At 43.6% G+C, this 20,337-nt stretch overlaps 1 protein-coding gene across 1 annotated transcript in view; it reads left to right on the top strand.

Moving 5' to 3' along the window:
* Window positions 1-17,054, top strand: part of LOC138278806 (glutathione synthetase-like) — a 184,578-nt gene extending 167,524 nt beyond the window's left edge. Inside the window, exon 12 of the mRNA XM_069219322.1 lies at window positions 16,925-17,054. Within this exon, the coding sequence (XP_069075423.1) occupies window positions 16,925-17,054 (130 nt within the window). The remainder of the gene's footprint in view (window positions 1-16,924) is intronic.
* Window positions 17,055-20,337: the final 3,283 nt, after the last annotated feature.

Genomic DNA, 20,337 nt, shown 5'->3' with positions numbered 1-20,337 from the left:
AATAGGCCAGCACACTTCAGCTATTGAATGCTTTTACAGTGAGTAGTTGCTTATGCAAATGCATACAGTCACTTAAAAATTGTCTCCGAAGCTTAGAAATGTGAAGGCACTTGTATTTATCATTAATTGATAGTACTTACAGTATACTACTGTATTTCACTTACTTCTATAACAATCAAGAAAGCTATTGAAAGTGGCAATATTGACTCATTATGAAAAACTAGCTTTGTAATAATTATTTATCATATAGGAAACAAATACAAATAATTAAAATGTAAAACATTTTGCCTCTACCTCAAGAGAGACACGTTGTAACCACTTGAAGTACTGCAACTTTGTGAAAGAGTTTAGGTGTGGAGGTGCAAAATCCAGTCGTAAGCTGGCTTAATATAAGCAAATGCAATTTACTGGCGCAGGTTTTCAGTGGCAGGTAAAAAAACGTTTTTCTAAGAATACCGCCAAGGCGCTTGAATCAACAAGTACATATATATATATATATATATATGTATATATATATATATATATCAGCTCCAACAGATCCAAAGAGACGCGCTCTTCTCATGTCGGTGCCCGCATGGGAAGGACCTATTCCCATCAATAATCTTCACACCAGTTTGACAATTAAGTAAAAAATGCGGCACTCACAGGATTAGAGCAGATTGCTTTTATTCCATAACAGGACCCCAAACAAACTAACACCAACACGTTTCTACCTTCCCGGTCTTGGTCATATATATGTATACACACACACACACACACACACACGCACACAAGTGGGTCATCACAAGCAATCCATAGTAATCAAGACCGTTATTGAAAATTGCAATATTGACTCCATATAATGAACCGTCATTGGCATATGTATTTAATCCATAGAAGAGAGGCAAAAATCATACAAGCAAAAATGGCCGTGCAATTAGTATATTGAAACAACACCCCCTCAGAAGATTTGTGAATCACATTTAAAGCAGTTGCATCTTAATCAAGAGGAACGTCTAATGATGCTTGAAGTACTGCATCTTTGAGAACACTTCAAGTAGTTGAATCTCACTCAAAAGTGAAACCTAGTAACCACTTAAAATATAGCAGCTTTGTGAAGGAATTCTCAGGCTTTTGCATCTGACTGAAGAGGAAAATCTAGTCACAACCTGGCATAATCTAGCCATTGGAATGCCAGACCTATGGAAATTGTCAATGCTTGTAATATTTGTGGCAAAAGGCTGCCAACGCCAAGCATACTGGCTTTGCCAATGCTAGTTTTAGTTTATTTTTGTCTGTTGTAGGAAGCATGTTTCACCTTTATCCTTGCATGATACTGCAATTTGGGTACTTTTCATCTGTTGTAAATAGATCTAAGTGTTTAATTGTTAAAGGATGAAAAAGGCCCCACAGTCTCTCATAGAACTCACAGTAAGTCAAAGCCAGGACAAGTTAACTAGAACTTCAACCTGGACATTTCTTTTCATTCAAGGAATCATGTGCAGGTTACTAATGTTCATGAAGCTTTCATTAACATAACATAACAACCATGAATGCAAGTTATTTCCTAGAACTATTGCAAGGGTAAAGCCAACTTATCTATAATATCAAGAGTAATTTTAAAAAACCCACACCAAAAGCACATGATATATTAATCATCATAATATGAAGTGCCCGATTTTACTTATTCAAAAAGGGATGTGATTTTGTACGCTGACTGGTTGGCAAACGGGAATGCAAGTTGGGACGCAACCTCTCATTGTAAACTGTCCAGACAGGAGGTTGTAAAATTAATTGATCGGTGAATGGTAATTGATAAAGTCATAATTTGTGACCCTTATGATTGCCTGTAAATGCAGGGATGGAGGCCTGTTAGGGACACTTGATCTCCATTCCTGAATTCACAAATGTGAGACATTATTTTAAAAGCAGCTTAGGTCTAGTAAAGCAGAAGGTGTTGCTGTCAGTTAATGTTTGTTGTTTAGGAAAATATCTTGGATGAGGCTGTGGTTTTCAGAGCCACCACCTGCTTATTCCCATCCCCACCGCACTCACAACACCTCCGTCCCCTGAGGAAACAGACATTGGGATAGATTCTTCTTTATGTATTAGTTATCACTCCGATTGAGTATTTGGTAACCTTTCATACTCCCCTTTCCACATCACAAATATGAGGTAGATATGCAGTTTGGAAAAGGTGGTAAAGTCCCTATTACAAGTCAGAAAGATTTTATTCCAGAGGACATGATTCAGTAAACTACATAGTTGAATTGAGAGAACCACTTACTTGCCGACTTAATGCACTAGCGAAAAGACACACATCAGATAATTAAATTAAATTCAGTGTGATTCCAAAAAAGTGCATCTAATGCTATGCAAATGTGAAGCTCACCCAGATGTAGACTAGTGGCAATTCAAAATGCATTTCAGAAGAGATAATTCTGTGAAGAGCAATGCATGCTTTTTTCATCAAGAAGGTGTGTTGTGTGTTAGGTAAGCAATGCAATTGAATTGAAAAGGCTGGCCAGATAGAACATGATTGAACTGTAGTAAGACAACTCTCAGATAAGCAAGCACATAACCACTGATGCACTTTTTCAAATGTAAATAACTGCAGTATCAACATACAGACGTTAAGACATAAGGCAGTTAAATGCACATATTGGCAAAAACATCTATTAATTGGATTAAAATATTGAAGGAAAGAAGGAACTGAAGGAGCTGAGTCCCTCCTTTTTAAACAATGCCACATCCATGTGTAACTCTGCAGTTTGGAGACCTAATTTGGTAATCCCCCTTGTCCTGCTGTTTAACTCACTTTCATCTTTTTCCACTTGTAGGAGGCTGGCCTAGCTTATAGTGGGTACCTGATGGTACTTACACCTTGTGCCAGGTCCAGTTATCCCGTATTAGTAGATTAGTAGTGTTCTAGCAGCTTAGGCTGATTGAGGTAGCTATAGCAGAGCAGCCAAGGCTGAACTAGGAGACATGCAAAGCTCCTACCATACCACTTATATCATATAGGAACTGTATCCTAAGAAAGACAATTCTCAGAGTTACTAATAATAAAGGTACTTTATTTAGTGACAATGTGCCAAAAATATCTCAGAGGATATACTCCCTTAGGAGGCAAGTAAAATACACAAAATAAACACACAAACCAAAATTAGGTCAGAAAGTAGTGCAAACACTGTAGAATACAATACGATGCAATAGACCTAGGGGCAACACAAATCATATACTGAGAAAGTGGAATGTGAACCACAAATGGACCCTTAGGCTAGTGTAGTGTGTAGAGGGTCGCTGGGAGTGTAAGAAAACACTAAGGGTGTCCACGATACCCCACCCCAAGACCCTGGAAAGTAGGAGTAAAGTACTACTATTTTCCCAGAAACACACTAAAGTCGTGATAGAGGATTTTGCAAAGACCACAAGAGACTGCAAAGCACTGAACATGGATTTCTGGACCTGAGGACCTGCAAAGGAAGGGGACCAAGTCCAAGAGTCCCGAAAGTGTCCAGGGGGGGCAGGAGCCCACTAAACCCTGGATGAAGGTGCAAAATGGCCGCCTCCGGGTAGAAGAAGGTGAAGATTCTACAACAACGAAAGATGCTAGGAACTTCTCCTTACTGCAAAAGATGTCACACGGAGTGCTGGAGGATGCAGAGTTGTTTCGTTGGCAAAAGACCACAAGCAAGCCTTGCTAGCTGCAAGAGTTGCCGTTGAAGAAAAAGGGTGCTGCCCAGGCCCAGGAAGGACCAGGATGTTGCCACTTGGGTGAGGAGACAGGGGGGGCCTTCAGCAATGTGGAGAGCCCACACACAAGAATGTAGCACTCACAGAAGTCCTTGAACAACGGTTCAACACATCTCAACACAGCAGTCGTCTCAACACTGCAAAAGAGGGTCCCACGAAGCCGGAGATCAACTCAGGGAGCTGAGCATCGCAGGACAGAGTGCTGGGGACTAGGCTTGGCTGTGCATGAAGGATTTTGTGGAAATGTGCACAGAAGCCCTAGAAGCTGCAGTTCACCCGGTGCACAGGATTACTGTCTGTAGAGGGGAGGCAAGGAATTACCTCCTCCAAATTTGGACAGTTGGACCACTGGACAGTCTGGGTCACTTGGGTCCACCATCTGTGTTCCATGGGCCACGCTCATCAGGATGAGAGGGGGCCCAGAGTACCGGTGATGCTGACGTTTGGTGCCTGCTGAAGCAGCGGGAAGATTCCGTCTACCCACTGGAGATTTCTTTGTGGCTTCCAGTGTAGGATGAAGGCAGACCGCCCCCAAAGCATGCACCACCAAGAAACAGTCGAGAAAGCCGGCAGGATCGGGTGCTACAATGTCGCTGGTAGTCTTCTTGCTACTTTGTTGCAGTTTTGCAGGCGTCCTGGAGCAGTCAGCGGTCGATCCTTGGCAGAAGTCAAAGAAAGTGGTGCAGAGGAACTCTGGTGAATTCTTGCAAGTCGTTATCTGAGGAAAAGCCCACTGGAGAGACCATAGGGTAGCCCTAAGAGGAGGATTGGCCACCTAGTCAGGTAAGCACCTATCAGGAGGGGTCTCTGACATCACCTGCTGGCACTAGCCACTCAGAGGCCTCCAGAGTGCCCTCAAACCTCTGGATCCAAGATAGCAGAGGTCTGGGACACACTGGAGTAGCTGTGGGCACCACCCCTGGGGTGGTGATGGACAGGGGAGTGGCCACTCCCCTTTCCTTTGTCCAGTTTCGCACCAGAGCAGGGACTGGGGGTTCCCTAAACTGGTGTAGACTGGCTTATGAAAGGAGGGCACCATCTGTGCCCTTCAAAACATTTCCAGAGGCTGGGAGAGGCTACCCCTCCCCAGCCTTTAACACCTACTTCCAAAGGAAATTCTTTGTTCTGCCTTCCTGGGACTGGGCTGCCCAGACCTCTGGAGGGCGGAACCCTGTCTCTGGTGTGGTAGCAGCAGTAGCTGCAGAGAAACCCCAGAGAGCTGGTTTGGCAGTATCCGGGTCCATAGTGGAGCCCCGGGGATGCATGGAATTGGCACCCCAATACCAGATTTGGCATGGGGGGACAATTCCATGATCTTAGACATGTTACATGGCCATATTCGGAGTTACCATTATGAAGGTACATATAGGTACTGACCTATATGTAATGCACACGTGTAATTGTGTCCCCGCACTCACAAAGTCCGGGGAAATGGTCCTGAATTATGTGGGGGCGCCTTTGCTAGTGCAAGGGGGCCCTCACACTTAGTAATGTTGCACCTAGCCTTCAGCAAGTGAATGTTAGACATATAGGTGACTTATAAGTTACTTAAGTGCAGAGAAAATGGCTGTGAAATAACATGTGCGTTATTTCACTCAGGCTGCAGTGGCAGTCCTGTGTAAAGGTTTGTCTGAGCTCCCTATTGGTGGCAAAAGAAATGCTGCAGCCCATAGGGATCTCCTGGAACCCCAATACCCTGGGTACCTAGGTACCATATTCTAGGGAATGTATATAAGGGTGTTCCTTTGTGCCAATTAAAATTGGTAAAAGTAGTCACTAGCCTATAGTGACAAATTTAAAGGCAGAGAGAGCATAAGCACTGAGGTTCTGGTTAGCAGAGCCTCAGTGACACAGTTATTCACTACACAGGTATAGACATTCAGGCCACAAACTATGAACACTGGGGTCCTGGCTAGCAGGATCCCAGTGAGACAGGCATAAACAAACTTACATACATGTAAAAATGGGAGTAACATGCCAGGCAAGATGGTACTTTCCAACACCACTATATACATTTTAGTATGTGGTTCACCTTAACACAGCTTGAGCGCACCTGCTGTCTGACCAAATTAAATTCAAAGCCGTATAATTTAACAATAAACAATTCAGTTTAGGATAATCAAAGATGGTTGTCCTCTGGAATATAGAGTATATGAATATCATGACACACTAATATCATTGAAAGGTTATCAAAGGACAAAATATTAAAAGGTAACTGCACAGAGGGAAGCATAGATTTACTATTCTTAACTTCCAAGCTATGTACCTTAAAGATATTCATTTATCAAGGTACATAGATGTTGAGTTAGGTCCTTTGATATTTTGTCCTTGATATTAGATTCTCATGAAACCCTGACTTGATATTCAGGAGCCACCCCATCAAAGATATATGATGATGATTAGTAAACCTTTGCAAGGTCTGCAAAGATGCAACAAAAGTGCAGTTGTTTTAAGACACAGATTAGGCAGATAGGCACAGACCAAACAATTCAGGTGAGAGATCCACTCAAATTGTACATGAGCACAACAGTGGTAAGACACATTTAAAATATAAGTTAACGAAACCCAATTAACAATAGGATAGGCAAATAGGGAGGATTCAAGAAAATAATAAGATTTATATTTTAGGTCTTCCTCGATTTAACATGACAACAGGAGCAATCGGGCACGCACAATTTGGTTAATAATTCCGGCAACAGCAATTTAGTGAACTCTCAATTCAAGGAGGTGATCTGGTGGTATTAGTTAAATTAGCCTGATCAAGATACGGGTTCTTTTAGTAAGACATGCTTGCGAAATTTGCATCTAATAGTGTAATTCAGAACAGAGACCAATTTAGTGTAAAATTATTGATTTAGAATCCTTTAGTCATGTGATTTAATTCAGGTAGAGTCATTCACAGAGCTCCAACCCGGCATTCCCGCTCCACCGACCTCGCCCTCGCAACTGTCCCACGCGTCCGCACAACTACAACCAATGGTACATCATTCTCACACCTTGCCACCAAAACGTGGAACACTCTTCCCACCCACCTGCGCCAAACCAAAGACCTCCTTACATTCAGGAAACTTCTCAAGACCTGGCTGTTTGAGCATTAGCAACACCCCCCCTCCATCTCCCCCCTCTCAGAGCCTTGAGACCCTCACTGGTGAGTAGTGCGCTTTACAAATTCCTGATTGATTGATTGATGTGTTGTACTCACAGGTACTAAATGTAAGAAGTTCACTACTCAGGGCGATAAAAGTGGAGTCCACCAACATGGCTATGGTTGTGGATATTCAAGATGCTTAGATCAAGATCAGCTAATGAGAAATATTGTACACTTCTAACAGTGCTGTGTTCAATCCTATGCTAAAGTGTTGTACGTCCCTCTTGATTAAGTACATTTTTATCAATGGTCAAAATGTAACAGCAAGGTTCTTATTTATTTTATTGTGAACATTATGAGCAAGGCAAGTTTCCCCATTGTAGGCTCTCTAGCCATTAATTGGACCAACAGAGTTGCATTGAAAGTTGTCCACAAATATCTGCCCTATACATGTTCGGGTGGACAGCCTAGTGAAGTGGGTTAAGTAGCAGGAAGAGGGCTGCTGTACCATCTAAACATGATCTACCTCAAAGGGAAACCAGAGCCTCCAAGACCAAGTGCTATAGTGATATTCACTTGTCGTAGCCATCTCAAAGACCTAGAACATCTATGCACCAGCTACACAGACAGATCAGTCACCCAATGTAACTGTCCGTCACTAATCCAGCACTACTGTGCAGATAACCAGGGAAGGGTTAATAAGATGCCTAGAAGTATGATTAATTTTGTAAGGCACTTTGTAGTTTCTGAGGGAACATTGAGCAGTAAACAGATGGAGATAATTACAAGGGAAAACAATGAGGAGAACGCTTTCTATAGGTCTGCAGCCCCCTTACTGACCTGAAGACAATGTAAAAATTAAATGCCCCACTCAGCTGAGTCCCTCAGCTCTACCCATGTGATTGCGACCCTGGCAGTAGAGATCTTCAGTAGACAGCATCAGACAGAAACCAAAGTCTTACATATCGCCCTTTGATAGTGTTGTGCCGAGCTCACAAACATCTCAGAATAAAAAGTGACACCCCTGCCACAAGTTGATATAGCTACATTTGGGATCAAGAAGACAATAAGGTCAAGATTGTGCTCAGCAGCCTGGGTTTGGCAGTTTACCAATTGTACGTTTCTGAGGATATCAATGTCACCAACCACTACTTGTGCATTAGTGATGGAGGCATCATCTGCCCAGATCTTAAAGTCACTCAGGTTGAGGCATTGTTTTTTTAGGTTTGAGCAAAATGTAAATTAGACTTGCCTTATTTCTGGAATGTCACATTATGCTAAATTCCTGTAATTACTCCATAATGCCACTTTAGTCAATTATGTGCCATTTGCAATAAAAATGTACTATGAATAAACTAGAACAACAGAACATGAGTGTCATTTGACCTGGGTTGGCAGCCTGGCTTGTACCTAAAGAAGTACTAGAGCCCCCGACAAGACATGTCACAATACTATGGCCCCCACTCTGCCCACGGTCATTACAAAGAATGCCCAGTGACCCTATGTGAAATGTGAGTGGGTGCCTGGGCCTGGTAGCCATCCCTAGTCCTACTTAGTGGACCTACACTCTAAAGGCATAGAGACCAGGAGCATAGTGCATCACATCCTGGCTCATGGATTGGGATCTTCCCACTGCAAATGCCTAGAAGCCCTGCACTAAAGGAACACCGAGGTATGCCAGTGCACACTGCATCTTAAGACAACAGCCTACGGGGTACCCAGTGGTCTCCCAGGTGCAGGTGTGCCTGGCTGTATTGGGTGGTTGGACGTCCTACCCTGTGCTGCACCATGACATGACAGAATTTGTCATCAGGTGGCCTTGCTACAAGGGCCGTGGAGGCATAATCCCCCCAAAGACATCTAGGGCTCTGCCCCAGAAAACAATCATGGTCATGCTACCAGCCACCCTATCCCAGGGGGATCCGGTCTGCTGACTGAAAGCATAATGTGAGCAAACAGGAATGTTTGATAAAATCCTGAAAGCTATAAATGACTGCAAAACTGCCATGGAAGCTCAACTGGGGATGATACAAGTTGAAACTGGACTGCTGTGGGTGGATCTCTCAGAGCATGTAGATGAACTAGCATTCTCCCTAACCTTGATGAAGCCTTTCCTGGTGACCATGCGGGGTCAACTGAAAGCTTTACACAAGGAGATGTAGGTGCTCAAATTGAGAGCTGAGGATGCAGAAGGATGCTCCTGAGACAACAATATATCCACTTCTTGGGCTTCCCTGAGGGTTCCAAGGGCCCGAACGCCAAACTTTTTCTGGCGGTCCCCGACACCGAGAGCTTTGCCACGTCTGATCATCGTGCGCTTACTCAACTTCAGGGATAGACACTTGCTACTGCAGATGCTCAGAGCTAAGCGCCCCTGGATCTTCAATGGGAACAATATAACGGTGTACCCGGACTACACAGTGGAGGTCCAGAGCAAGCACACCACACTTGGAGCTGTAAAAGCACAACTCCACACCTTGGATTTATCCTACACACTGCTGTTTCCAGCCCACCTGTGGGTGGTGGATGCAATGCAACTCTCTTCTTTACTCTCCTGAGTAAGCCAGGGTGTGACTCCGCTCCAAGCGGGTACATGAGCCACCGGAGGCACATAGGTATAAACTACTAGGTTGGTCTAATGGGAGGCTTAAGTGCTGCTCACACAAATCAAGATCCCACCCTACTGAGGAACAAGCAATGAGCACGGGTGGTGGTTAAGCTCTCCACTCCAGTGCTAACAGATTCCAGGTTTTGGTCACAGACACTGATTTAGATTCGGAACTGGAGGCCCCTGTGTTGGATGCTTCTGAAAGGGGCTCACTGGTCATGCGGATGGGATCGCCCTATAGTGAGATGCCAGGCCTATGAAGTATTCCAGGGGGTGCGTACTTAAAGACACTCATGTGAGTGTTGGGTCTACTATGGGACAGCTATGAAGGACTAGGCGATGTCACTTCCAATGATGAGGAACTAGATGGTGACATGCACACAGGCTGTGGGGAGGGGATTTCAACTGCATACATAACACATAACTTGATTGATCCTTACTTCCACACCAGGTCCACAGGGTATGCAGGTGACTTAACATTTCCAACAATGGACTAGGATGTCAAACCTACACAATGTCTGACACTTGGGGCACCCCGGGGACACAGAGCACTGAATACCTGGGTAGGTCCATACCTGACCACATCTCACCAACAAGGAGACTTGGGACGGATCCATTGCAGGACGTGGCATACACACCTCTATCAATATTTTGTAGAGAACAAGGGGACAGTGGGATCTTGAGAATAGGAATGGGATGCCATGAAATTGGTCATGAGGGGACACTGCATAAGCAGGTCCTGGGGGGGTGAAATCCTCTCTGATCCATACAATAACAGATTTGGAGTCGTGCCTGAAGAGAGCGGAGATTGAAGCCATGACAGTGCTCGCCGTTCAACCGCATCTGACAGACCTCTGTTGTCAGTATTGCGAGGAGGTGAAAAGGCGAAGCAACCTAGACTACAAAGCCTTGTCTGGCCTGCCAGCATGTGGAAGGTGACAATCCAGGGCGAACACTGGCATGGTTGCTATGATCGGAAATTCCGAGAACCTTGATAGGCACAATACAAGATGGCACGGTTCACACAGCCAATGCCCAAACGGACATTACCAAAGTGTTCACCCAGCACTATGATCAGTTGTACTCTCCCTCATCAGAGCCCTCCCCAGTGCAACTGGGAGACTACCTGCGCGTAATGGCTTTTCCTGGTCTGATCGCAGTGCAGCTGTTACAGTTAGAGCATACCCTACAGCTAGTAGAGAGCCATATGGCGATTCATTAGATGGCACATGGCAAGGCCCCTGGCACAGAATATTACCTGATGTTTAGGGCTACCCTTGCCACTACACCGCTGGAAGCTGTGAGGCACACTCACGGAGTCCCTCCGGAAGGCCCTCATAGTAGTATTACCAAAGCCTGGCAGAGTGCCACTTGAGGAGAGCTTCAACCACCCACTATCAATGTTAAGCATTGATTAAAAGATACTAAGCAAGGTACTTGCCAATAGGCTGCTTCTGATGCTTGGCTCATTAGTCTACCCTAATCAGTGCAGGATTATTCCCCAGCAAGCAACCCACTATAACATGCGTCAGTTATGTCACATCATGGGCATGGTGGAAGGGACGGCCGACCTCCTGGTGGCAGTCTCAGACTTCGACAAAGCATTCCATAAACTGGGTTGGTTGAATCTGCTCCGAGTGTTGGAGGCCATGGAGTTGGGCCCTGAGTTCCTCAGTTGTGTCAAGTTGTTATATATGGTACTGTGTGTGAGGGAACACACTGGATATCAAATATCACATCTATTTGCCACAGGCAGGGGGACCCATCAAGGTTGCTCTCTTCCAACTATGATTTTTGCTCTGGCCATGAAGACTATAGCCACTATGCTGCGCAGTAGGGGCCCTGCTTGGGGCATCTGGGTGGGTGCGGACTGGCACACTGTCTCACTATACTTGGATGATGTACTGGTCTATTTGAGGGATCACACGCCTCTAAGATTTACTAGCTCTTTTTGGTGATAAAACAGGCCGTAGGGTGAGCTGGGGCAAATCCTGTATTTTCCCATTACACTGGGTGGAACACAAGCATTAGGAAACGCTGGGACCAGGGCAACTCCATTCGACTTTCAAAACCTTCCGCTATCTATGAGTAAACATTTATCATAACGATAGAGATCTCCTAGATGGGACTCATGGTCGGGACCTGATCTCGATTTGGCCATCCATGCATTTTTGGATGCGGCTAACCCTATCACACATTGGCCACGCCTCAATTGCAAAGATGCTTGTCCTCTTGTGACTTGTATTTTTTTTGCATGACTCAGGTAACCCCAGCCAGATCTTTTTTTAAGACTCTGACAGGCCTAGAATCAAATCTAATAATCTAATATGGAAATCTGCCCAGAAATTAGTCTTCATTCCCATGCTGCAGCATCCAGTGGTGGAGGGTGGGCACGAGTTATGTTTTGCAGTGGCAAAACTATAATGGCCTATGCGATGGATAGCTGGGTCCCTTATGTGTCACAGCTTACCCTTTGGGGGGGGTGGCTATGAGAGCCTTGCTCGAAGTACGATTCAGCACCATGACAAGAGGTGGGCATACCACATGTGGGTGACGTATGTAGTGATGGTACCTTAGATTAATTCCAGGCTTCGGTGGGCTCAGAACTAGCCTCTTTCTCGTACACAAGGCAGTTCTGTTAGTGCTAAGAAACACATGGTTGGCGGAACAAGATGAACCAATGCTGCACCTGGGGCTACAGTGCTTCCTCATGCATGGGATGGGCCGCAGGGCATATTGGTACTGTATGCTGCGTTACAGGCAGGAAGCACAAATCACACCTTTTGCAGTTTGGACGACTGACTAGGTGCATTACTGACCACCAAGCAGTGGGCAATGACATCTGAGCACTTAAAGCGTGTATCATGAAGTGCATGCCTGGAATTCATGCAGTTTAATTATTTTTATCAAACATATCTCATGCCGCATTGCCTGCAGATGAAGTTTCCAAGAATGTCGCTGACCTGCCCAAGATGCAGTTATCTTAATGCCTGTGAGAAATTCACTTTTGGTTGACTGGGGTGTGAACCCTGGTCAAGCAACAACCACAATCCCTTGCAGGGTAAACCTCAAAAAGTCACTAAATTAACTTGTGCTTAACCCTGGGTAGCTAGGCACAAAAAGCAGTCAGGCCAAACGTTGAGGCAATGTGTTAAGTATTTATGCAGTACGCAAACAGCAACACAGTGAAAAAAATAACACAATTAAAATCCCATACCAATTTAGGAAAATAGGGAAAAGTTTATTAAATTATTTGACACATAAACCATGAAAATCCATTTAGTAGAACCAGAGTTCTGAATTTTTAAAGTTTAAGGCATAAAATAGCCTCAGTTTTAGGAAATTGTTACCTGGGTACCTTTAGCATCACACCCAAAGGTCCAGGAGTGGAGGGCGACCTCTTGAGGGTGCAAGACTCACTCAGGCTAGGATCAGGTGCAAGTTTAAGATAGTGGGAGCCTGTTATGTCTCTGTGGCTCAGAACAGGAGACTGGCTGAACTAGCCCTCAAAGTCACTTCTGGAGTCCTGGGTGTAGTGGTGATGCAGACTCTGCAGCAGGGCTGGTATCTGAAGGTCCCAAGCAGGCTCCAGGCAGTAAAGCAGTTCTTCTAGGTACAGCAGCAGTCTGGCAGAATGCACAGCAGGTTACAACTGCAAGGAGTCCTTCCACAGGTTCAGTAGTAAACTGAGGAGCATTTCTGAGAGCGTTCTTTTTATACCCTGGTGCCCTAGAAGTTGAGAGAAGTTTCCAGATGGGTTCTCTGAAGTTCCAAAAATGTCCTGCCTCTCCTGGCTCCTAGCTGGCTGCACTGACAATTCAGGGTAATTAAGCCTATTGTATGGTGGCAGAGCCCAGCCTATTCAGTTGCAAGTGGGGCTGTGCTTAGCTCCACCCCCATCAAGTCAGTTAATGACCCATTCAGACACCGCTAATCCCCCATTATATGACTGTCAATTACACCAAGTCATGTGACCTAAGGCAGGTTACAGGCATGGAGGGCTAAGGAGAGGAAAATGTGGCATTTTCAAACTTGTGATGATTAACCTGACTTTATCATTAAAGAGCATTTATCATTACAAATCCATAGGTACCAAACATAACCTATCTACCACCTCTGGTTTAGGAATTACAACTTATTATTTTAATAGGGAATCCCCAGTGTTACCCTATGGGAGGGATAGGCCTCTTAGTAGTGAGAAAACACATTTGGGCGTTTTCACTACTAGGAGATGTAAAACTAAAAAGTACATGTCCTACCTTTTAATTGCACAGCACCCCGCCCTATGGGCTACTTAGAGGCTACCTTAGGGGTGACCTATATGTAATAAGAGGTGAGGAGTTTAAGGCTTGGCAAGGGGTTTTAAATGCCAGGTCGACATGGCAATGGGACACTGCCTTCAGGCTGCAATGGCAGGCCTGGGACATGGTTTAAGGCGCCACTTCAGTGCGTGGCATAATGAGTGCTGCAGGCCCACTCGTAGCATTTCATTTACAGACCCTGGATATATGGTATACCACTGTTCAAGGGACTTAGATATACATTAAATATGTCAATCAGGAATATGTCCATCAGGAATATGCCAATCAAACCTTGTTTAGGGGAGTGAGCACATGCACTTTAGCACTGGTTACCAGTGGTAAAAAGGACAGAGTCCGAAGTCCAACAGAGCTAAAATCCAGACAAAATAGAGGTAAGCAGGCAAAAAGTTTGGGAGTGGGAGACCACCCTAAGGCTGACAGGTCCAACAATGCCACTTTTATACACATGGTTTGGAAGTGCCTCCTGCTTACGCATGTTTGGTTGCAGGTAATGGAACACATATCCCAGTAGTAGGCTCACAGTTACCTGCTGACCGACTCTTGTGCCTGCTAGGGATCACAAAGCCCACTAAATGCACTAGATATTACCCAAAACTAGTAGACCTTGCTTTGGTTTTATTCAAGCGCTTGATTGCCATGGCCTGACAAGCACTGAAGTCACCTACGGTTAACTTCTAGCTTCAGGTATCCCATAAGTGGTCATTGGCTGGGGCTGACACCATGGCGTACGACCAGCAGATGTGAGGAGGCAAAGGAGAAGTCACAGTCCACACACGTCTGTGCAGAGTTACTAGTGGCCCACTGCTCTCTGGGACAGCCTCTGAGCTGCCTCCCCTCTTCCCCTGCGCATTCCTTTGCTCACTTTACACAATTACATGAGGAATATGTCACACACTACATCACCCCAACCTATACCTCGCAATAGCGGTTCCAGCTAGAGGTACAAAAAGGTTCATTATTAATTTCAGTTGTTCTTTAAAGTTGGCTACTCTTTTGAAGGGCTGGGAGCAAAAGCTAGACTAGCATTGTTAAAGTTGTTTATTAATGTACCATGCTGCCCTATGATGTACTTTTCTTTTTGTTGCCAATGATGTTGCTAATATTGGGTTATTGCATCACTGTGATTTTATGACATAGGGAGGAAGTTATCACTACCCACTGTACATTAAGCAGAGGTTTAATTGAATGCTAATTAAGAAATATAAACAAAAAAAGGCAAGGCAGAGGTTGCGAGACATTGCCGGTTGATGGGGACACATTTATAGAGAGGGAGATGAAGAGAACTCGCAGCTATGTAGCAGCGAGTGGAGAGCGGCTAGATCAGTGGTGAGCCAGCAGAAAGCCCATCATTTTCGGGCGGGGCCTCCTCCACTGCTTTGAGGTGTTGCTTGAAGAAGAAGGTTTTTGAGTCCTTTCATGAACAGAAAAAAGACTTCAGAACTAATGTTCATGTATTTTTAAAACATTTTGTTTGCATTTTGGTTTGCTCTTCTTTCTATTTTCAGAGTAATCAAGGATTTTCCACCTCAGCCGCCCCTTTGGCTTTACTTTCTTAGTAATTCTTGAAATTGTATATATAAGTTTCATTTATCACATTTATTTCTTACCTGTTGTATTTCATTGTTGTAGCAATCTTCTGTATCATTAGTCATTTCTTGCTGTTTTTAAGCCACTGTCATGGTGTGCTGCTGCCTTAAGAATTGGCCCTAATTTTGAGTGATTGGCTTTCCACAACCTGGAGAAATGGGCAGTATATCTAAAGGACTATTAGAAACCAATATCGTTCAGCTAAGTGAACCCCCAACTCTGAGTTGGCACTCATATGGGGTTGTACAGTGTGTGACCACTAGCTCACAAGTATGCTTTGGAGTACAAAGCAGTCCTGGCTGATGTAGGGGAAAAGTGGCAGGGCAGGTAAGGAGGGGCACAAAACAGAAACAAGAACAAAAAAAACCACATACCTGCCTATCGCCGCATCGCTGAATCACTGCATCGCTGCTCGTCAGGCACAGGCTCCCAGCCGGCCTTGCGGCCAATCCTAACGCTGCTCTCATCCTGCTGGCAGCATGAGAGCAGTATCAGGATTGGGCTGAGTGCCCTTGATTTGGCTCCCATGCAACACAGCTCAGGTTGGAGAGAGCTCAGTACGTATGTGGGTTTGGCTGTCCTGACACGGCCTTCGAAACCCATATGCTCACTGAAGGGAGTGCACACCACTCCCTCTCCTTGCCTGTCATGACCCGCATCTGTGGAAGGTATAGAACATGTTGGCTGTTGAAACAGAGTGATGATTGACGTTCTTGTGCTTTTAATTTTGTGTCTGGAGGGGAGGCAATAGATTTAATCTTAATCTACACTGTGACAAGTTTAGTAGCAGTATACTGAATACAGGAAGGACTGTGGATCCAATGGAAATGGGTAGCATTAGAATTACACATGGCAATTCCAGTGCTTGAATACTAAGAATAATGGTTTACTGAGTAGTCAACTCACATACATGGCTTCACACTATTGTAACAGTGGTCCAACATCTTAGAGGTAAACCCTGTGATGATGCACACCACTCATTGTGGGTGAGGATTGTTTGTTTAAATTTGCTGCCACTCAAAACACCAGAGAGACCTCCCATGGCCCATGAGCATCTAGGGAAGCTGAGAACTCTCCATTTACTATCTTTTAGCACAGACACTTGCATGCTGCAAACAGCTGCATCAATTAACTACATGGCACTAAAATATTAACTTGAGCACTGCCGGTGGCATCATTGGCCCGCAACTCTATAAAGATTGTTCGAACAATTCAGCACTGCATATTTTCATGCATGAAGACTGAACAATTCAGCCTAGAAGTTTTTCTGATCATAATATGGCTGGAGTAAAGTAGTAGAGTCTATCCTTTTGTCCTTTCACATCCAATCTACTAATGAAAGATTATTACTTTTGAAACAGACTTCCTAAAAATGCCAGCGTAAAAGTGACACAATGCTTGAAAACATCTTTCTAGTGTAAACAAGGTTCTTCTTGGGTTGCATGATTTGTAAAGAATTTTGGAGAGCTCTTCTATGCTGATGGGAAATTCTCAATGATACCTTGTGAAGTGAGGTTGAACTACAGAATAAGAACATATGAAAGGACTTCTAATGCAGATGTATGTGGTTTTCTTCTTTTCTAGGCAAGGTACAGACATGATTCTGAATGAGCAGGTTGGACATATTCTGCGTACGAAGACGACGGAGCAGGCAGTCGGTGGAGTAGAGGAGTTCAAGGGAATACCTTATTTGGTGAACAGCTACAAAGGATAATGTGGCAGTAGTGTTGTACTGGGATTGTCAGGAGCAACAAGATTGTGTGTTGAAAAATGTTATAGTTGTAATAAAGTATAATACATTGTAGTAGAATATCTACAAATAATGTATTTCATTGAGCATGTGTGGATGACAATTAAATCTTGGATTTTGCAAAAATAATCGCCCGGATATTAGTGTCTTTACATTGTAATACAATGAACCTAAATCATACCTTTTTGTTGTTGGCACACTTTTTTCTTACTTTCAACAGGGTCCATTTCTAGTGAGTATCCTTAGCTGACTTAAATATGTAGGCCATCATATTAAAGTATGAAAAACCGATGGGTGGAATGCTTAAATTAATCTTAGCCACTGGTAATTACTCTGGCCACATCCCAGTCAATTGACATTTTGCACACTAAGCCACCTCAGATTAGACACAGCTATATGCAAGTCAATCTTGACCCTGTTCCAATGGAAACAGTAGAGCCCAAAACTGCTAGACCAGGCCCTCTCTGAACCGGAACATAAGCAACCCAGTACTGGTGTTGCCCTAGTTAGGGTTCATCAGTCAGGTATAGCTTGATTCCAGTGACACAGTGTGCACAGGACCCACATCTGGACATACTCATCACACTTAGGGTGACATATTACAGTATACAAAAGTAGTGGATGAATGATTGAATCAAACGCTGCCTCTAATGTGAAACCAGTCCTGAATTAGGATTGGGATGTTGCCCGAGTAATTGCCATACCCTGAGATTAATTCATGCATTCCATCCATCACTTTTGGTATACTTTAAAAATAAAGGTGGACTTGAAGAAAACATTGTTGAATGAAAAGTAATAAAAGCTCCTTGAAATACCAAAATAGGAGAAATGCCTGAAAAAAACGGGGGGTGCAAGGGATAAACCCTAAATAGTAATACATTCTCATAAAACCTGAACCTGAATGGGTTGGAACAGCTGTTGTATTGTTATATTATGTATATTTGTTTTGTGTACAACATACCTGGGAGGGTATCCAGGTACTGAAGCAATAGCTGTATGAGCAGAGAAAAAAGTCGGTGAACAACCAAGTTTTCACTTTCTTGCAGAATGCAAGAACTGGGCAGGACATTCCAGGCTTTAGGAGTGAGGTAGAAGTAATGGCTGTCGGATCTGTTCCTACATATGTGGGAGGTGGGGGTACAAGCAGGAGTCTGTTCGAAGCTAGAACTATATATTGTCAATAGAATCTAGTGGCTTAAAATAGTTTTTGCAAGATTACAACTAGAGTGCCAGTCTGTATTCTGCATAAGGCATCACAGTAGCTTGTTGCAATAACAATGATATATTTTCCAACTTGTCAAGATTCAGGTACAGAAACTAAGGAATTAATTGAAGATCCACTAACCAATTAAGTTTAGTTTTTAGTATTTCTTTATTCAGTTTCTATGCATATAAAACTATATGACAGCAACCATCATACAAATACATTGCTTAAAACCACTATAAAAAGACATTTAGAACAAACAATAACAACCTCATGGGTTAGAAGTTTCTTTTCACTCATGGCATGGGCAATAAACATCAAAACTGAGTTACTCACTAAAACATCATTTAGTTTAGGTAAGTACATAAAACATCCTGATAAATATTAAAGTTCAAATTTTCAAATCAGTTTTAAAATATGTTACCTTTCTAAGGTACATAATTTACAAACAAGCGCCATATGCACTATGGAGTGAGTTGATTTCCCATTGCATGGACATAGCAACATATCTGTGTCCCAGTACCCTATTACCTGAAAAGCATCAAAATGATGGGCATTTCCTAAACGAGAGTGAGTCAAAATGTATCTATGGTATGTGTTAGTGACCAGGGACAAATATAATTAGGTTCCCTCTTGCTTTTACATCAACATACAGCTCTTGATCATAAATTCACTTGGGTCTTTTAAAGCTCTCCTATTGTCTCTGATACCACTGAACAAGTCCTTTAATAATTTTTTTGAAAATAATGCAATATCTCCATGCTACTCTAAATAGTCACGGTCAGTATCACTGATCTGTTTTAAAACATCTCTGATGTATGAGAGTCAAGAAATTTTAAAGGCCTAATCCAAAGCAAGGCAATGTTTAAGGATGGCCTTGGTGAAAACAGTCTCAGTTTTAGTGCAAATCGAATACCATAAAATCAGATTATGTGCAAAGAATCCTTGATATGGGGCTGCCCTGTCTCTTCATAAATAATAGACCCTGAATTGGATAATGGAACTGCAAGTAAATGGCTCAAAAATATATTTTTGTGTCTTGGATTAAAATATTGCTGCCGGAGCCCCACACACTGCACCATACAGTGCCACTGAGGGGCATTTGGTACTATATTAGATCAACATTTCTTTAATAGGCTTAGTGTCCAATTTCCATATAGTCCTCCTCGTCCCAGTCATATCATCATGAGTAAATCGCAAGTTGCAGACAAAAGTAGAATTTCACTGACACGTCTTTATTCATTAGAGAAAAACGCATGACTGCAGAGCAGTGGTCGAAACGCCATGACCAAAATTGCTAGGCAGATAATCGTCAACATCCAACCGATAATGCTTTACAAAGGTATCTGCACTACAAACTTGTTCGATTGAAAAATCACCTGCTTCTTATCTAGTGGGGCTGCCCTGCACTGAAGAAGGGGGGGCCAAATCCAGAGAAAAGTATGCCTGACAGATAGCCTGTCACTCCCATCGGCTCAAGGTGGATGTGGTAACCTCATTTCCTTTACAAGTCCCTCCAAGGGAGACAAACAAAGACTGGGATAGCCACAAATCTTCTGTATGCCATAAGTAATACAACAAACATCACAGAACATCAAGGGAAGAAGGGACCCCACCAGAACCCCCTCCTCAAAAACAGGCAAAATCAGCTCTTGCTGCAAATGAAACCTGGATCTGACCTTTGGAAGAAAACCCCAGATCAGGGGGGAACCACCCTATCAGGAACAATTTCAAGGTAAGGGTGACCAAAGGAAACAATTGATTGAAGTCACCAGAAGGACCCCAAAAAGCTCTAATAGCTGACCAATGAGCAGCCAACGTAGAAAGAGACAAATTCTTAAAGAACTCATCCCAAAGAAAATCAAGAATATGAAAAGGGTCACCAGACACCTGGTCATAATCATGAACAGAAGCACATTTCCAGAAGGAACCCCAGTTCTTATGATACGCGGCCTCCTAGAGGACTGAGTGTCCACTTCAACCCCACTAGAACAACCCAGCCTCTCTAAGGATTGCCGTTCAAGTACCAAGTCATCAACTGCA

Source organism: Pleurodeles waltl, chromosome 2_2 (genome assembly GCF_031143425.1).
Source record: "Pleurodeles waltl isolate 20211129_DDA chromosome 2_2, aPleWal1.hap1.20221129, whole genome shotgun sequence".
NCBI lineage: Eukaryota > Metazoa > Chordata > Amphibia > Caudata > Salamandridae > Pleurodeles > Pleurodeles waltl.
Note: the sequence above shows the minus strand (reverse complement) of the source record. Positions and strands in the feature narration are given on the sequence as shown.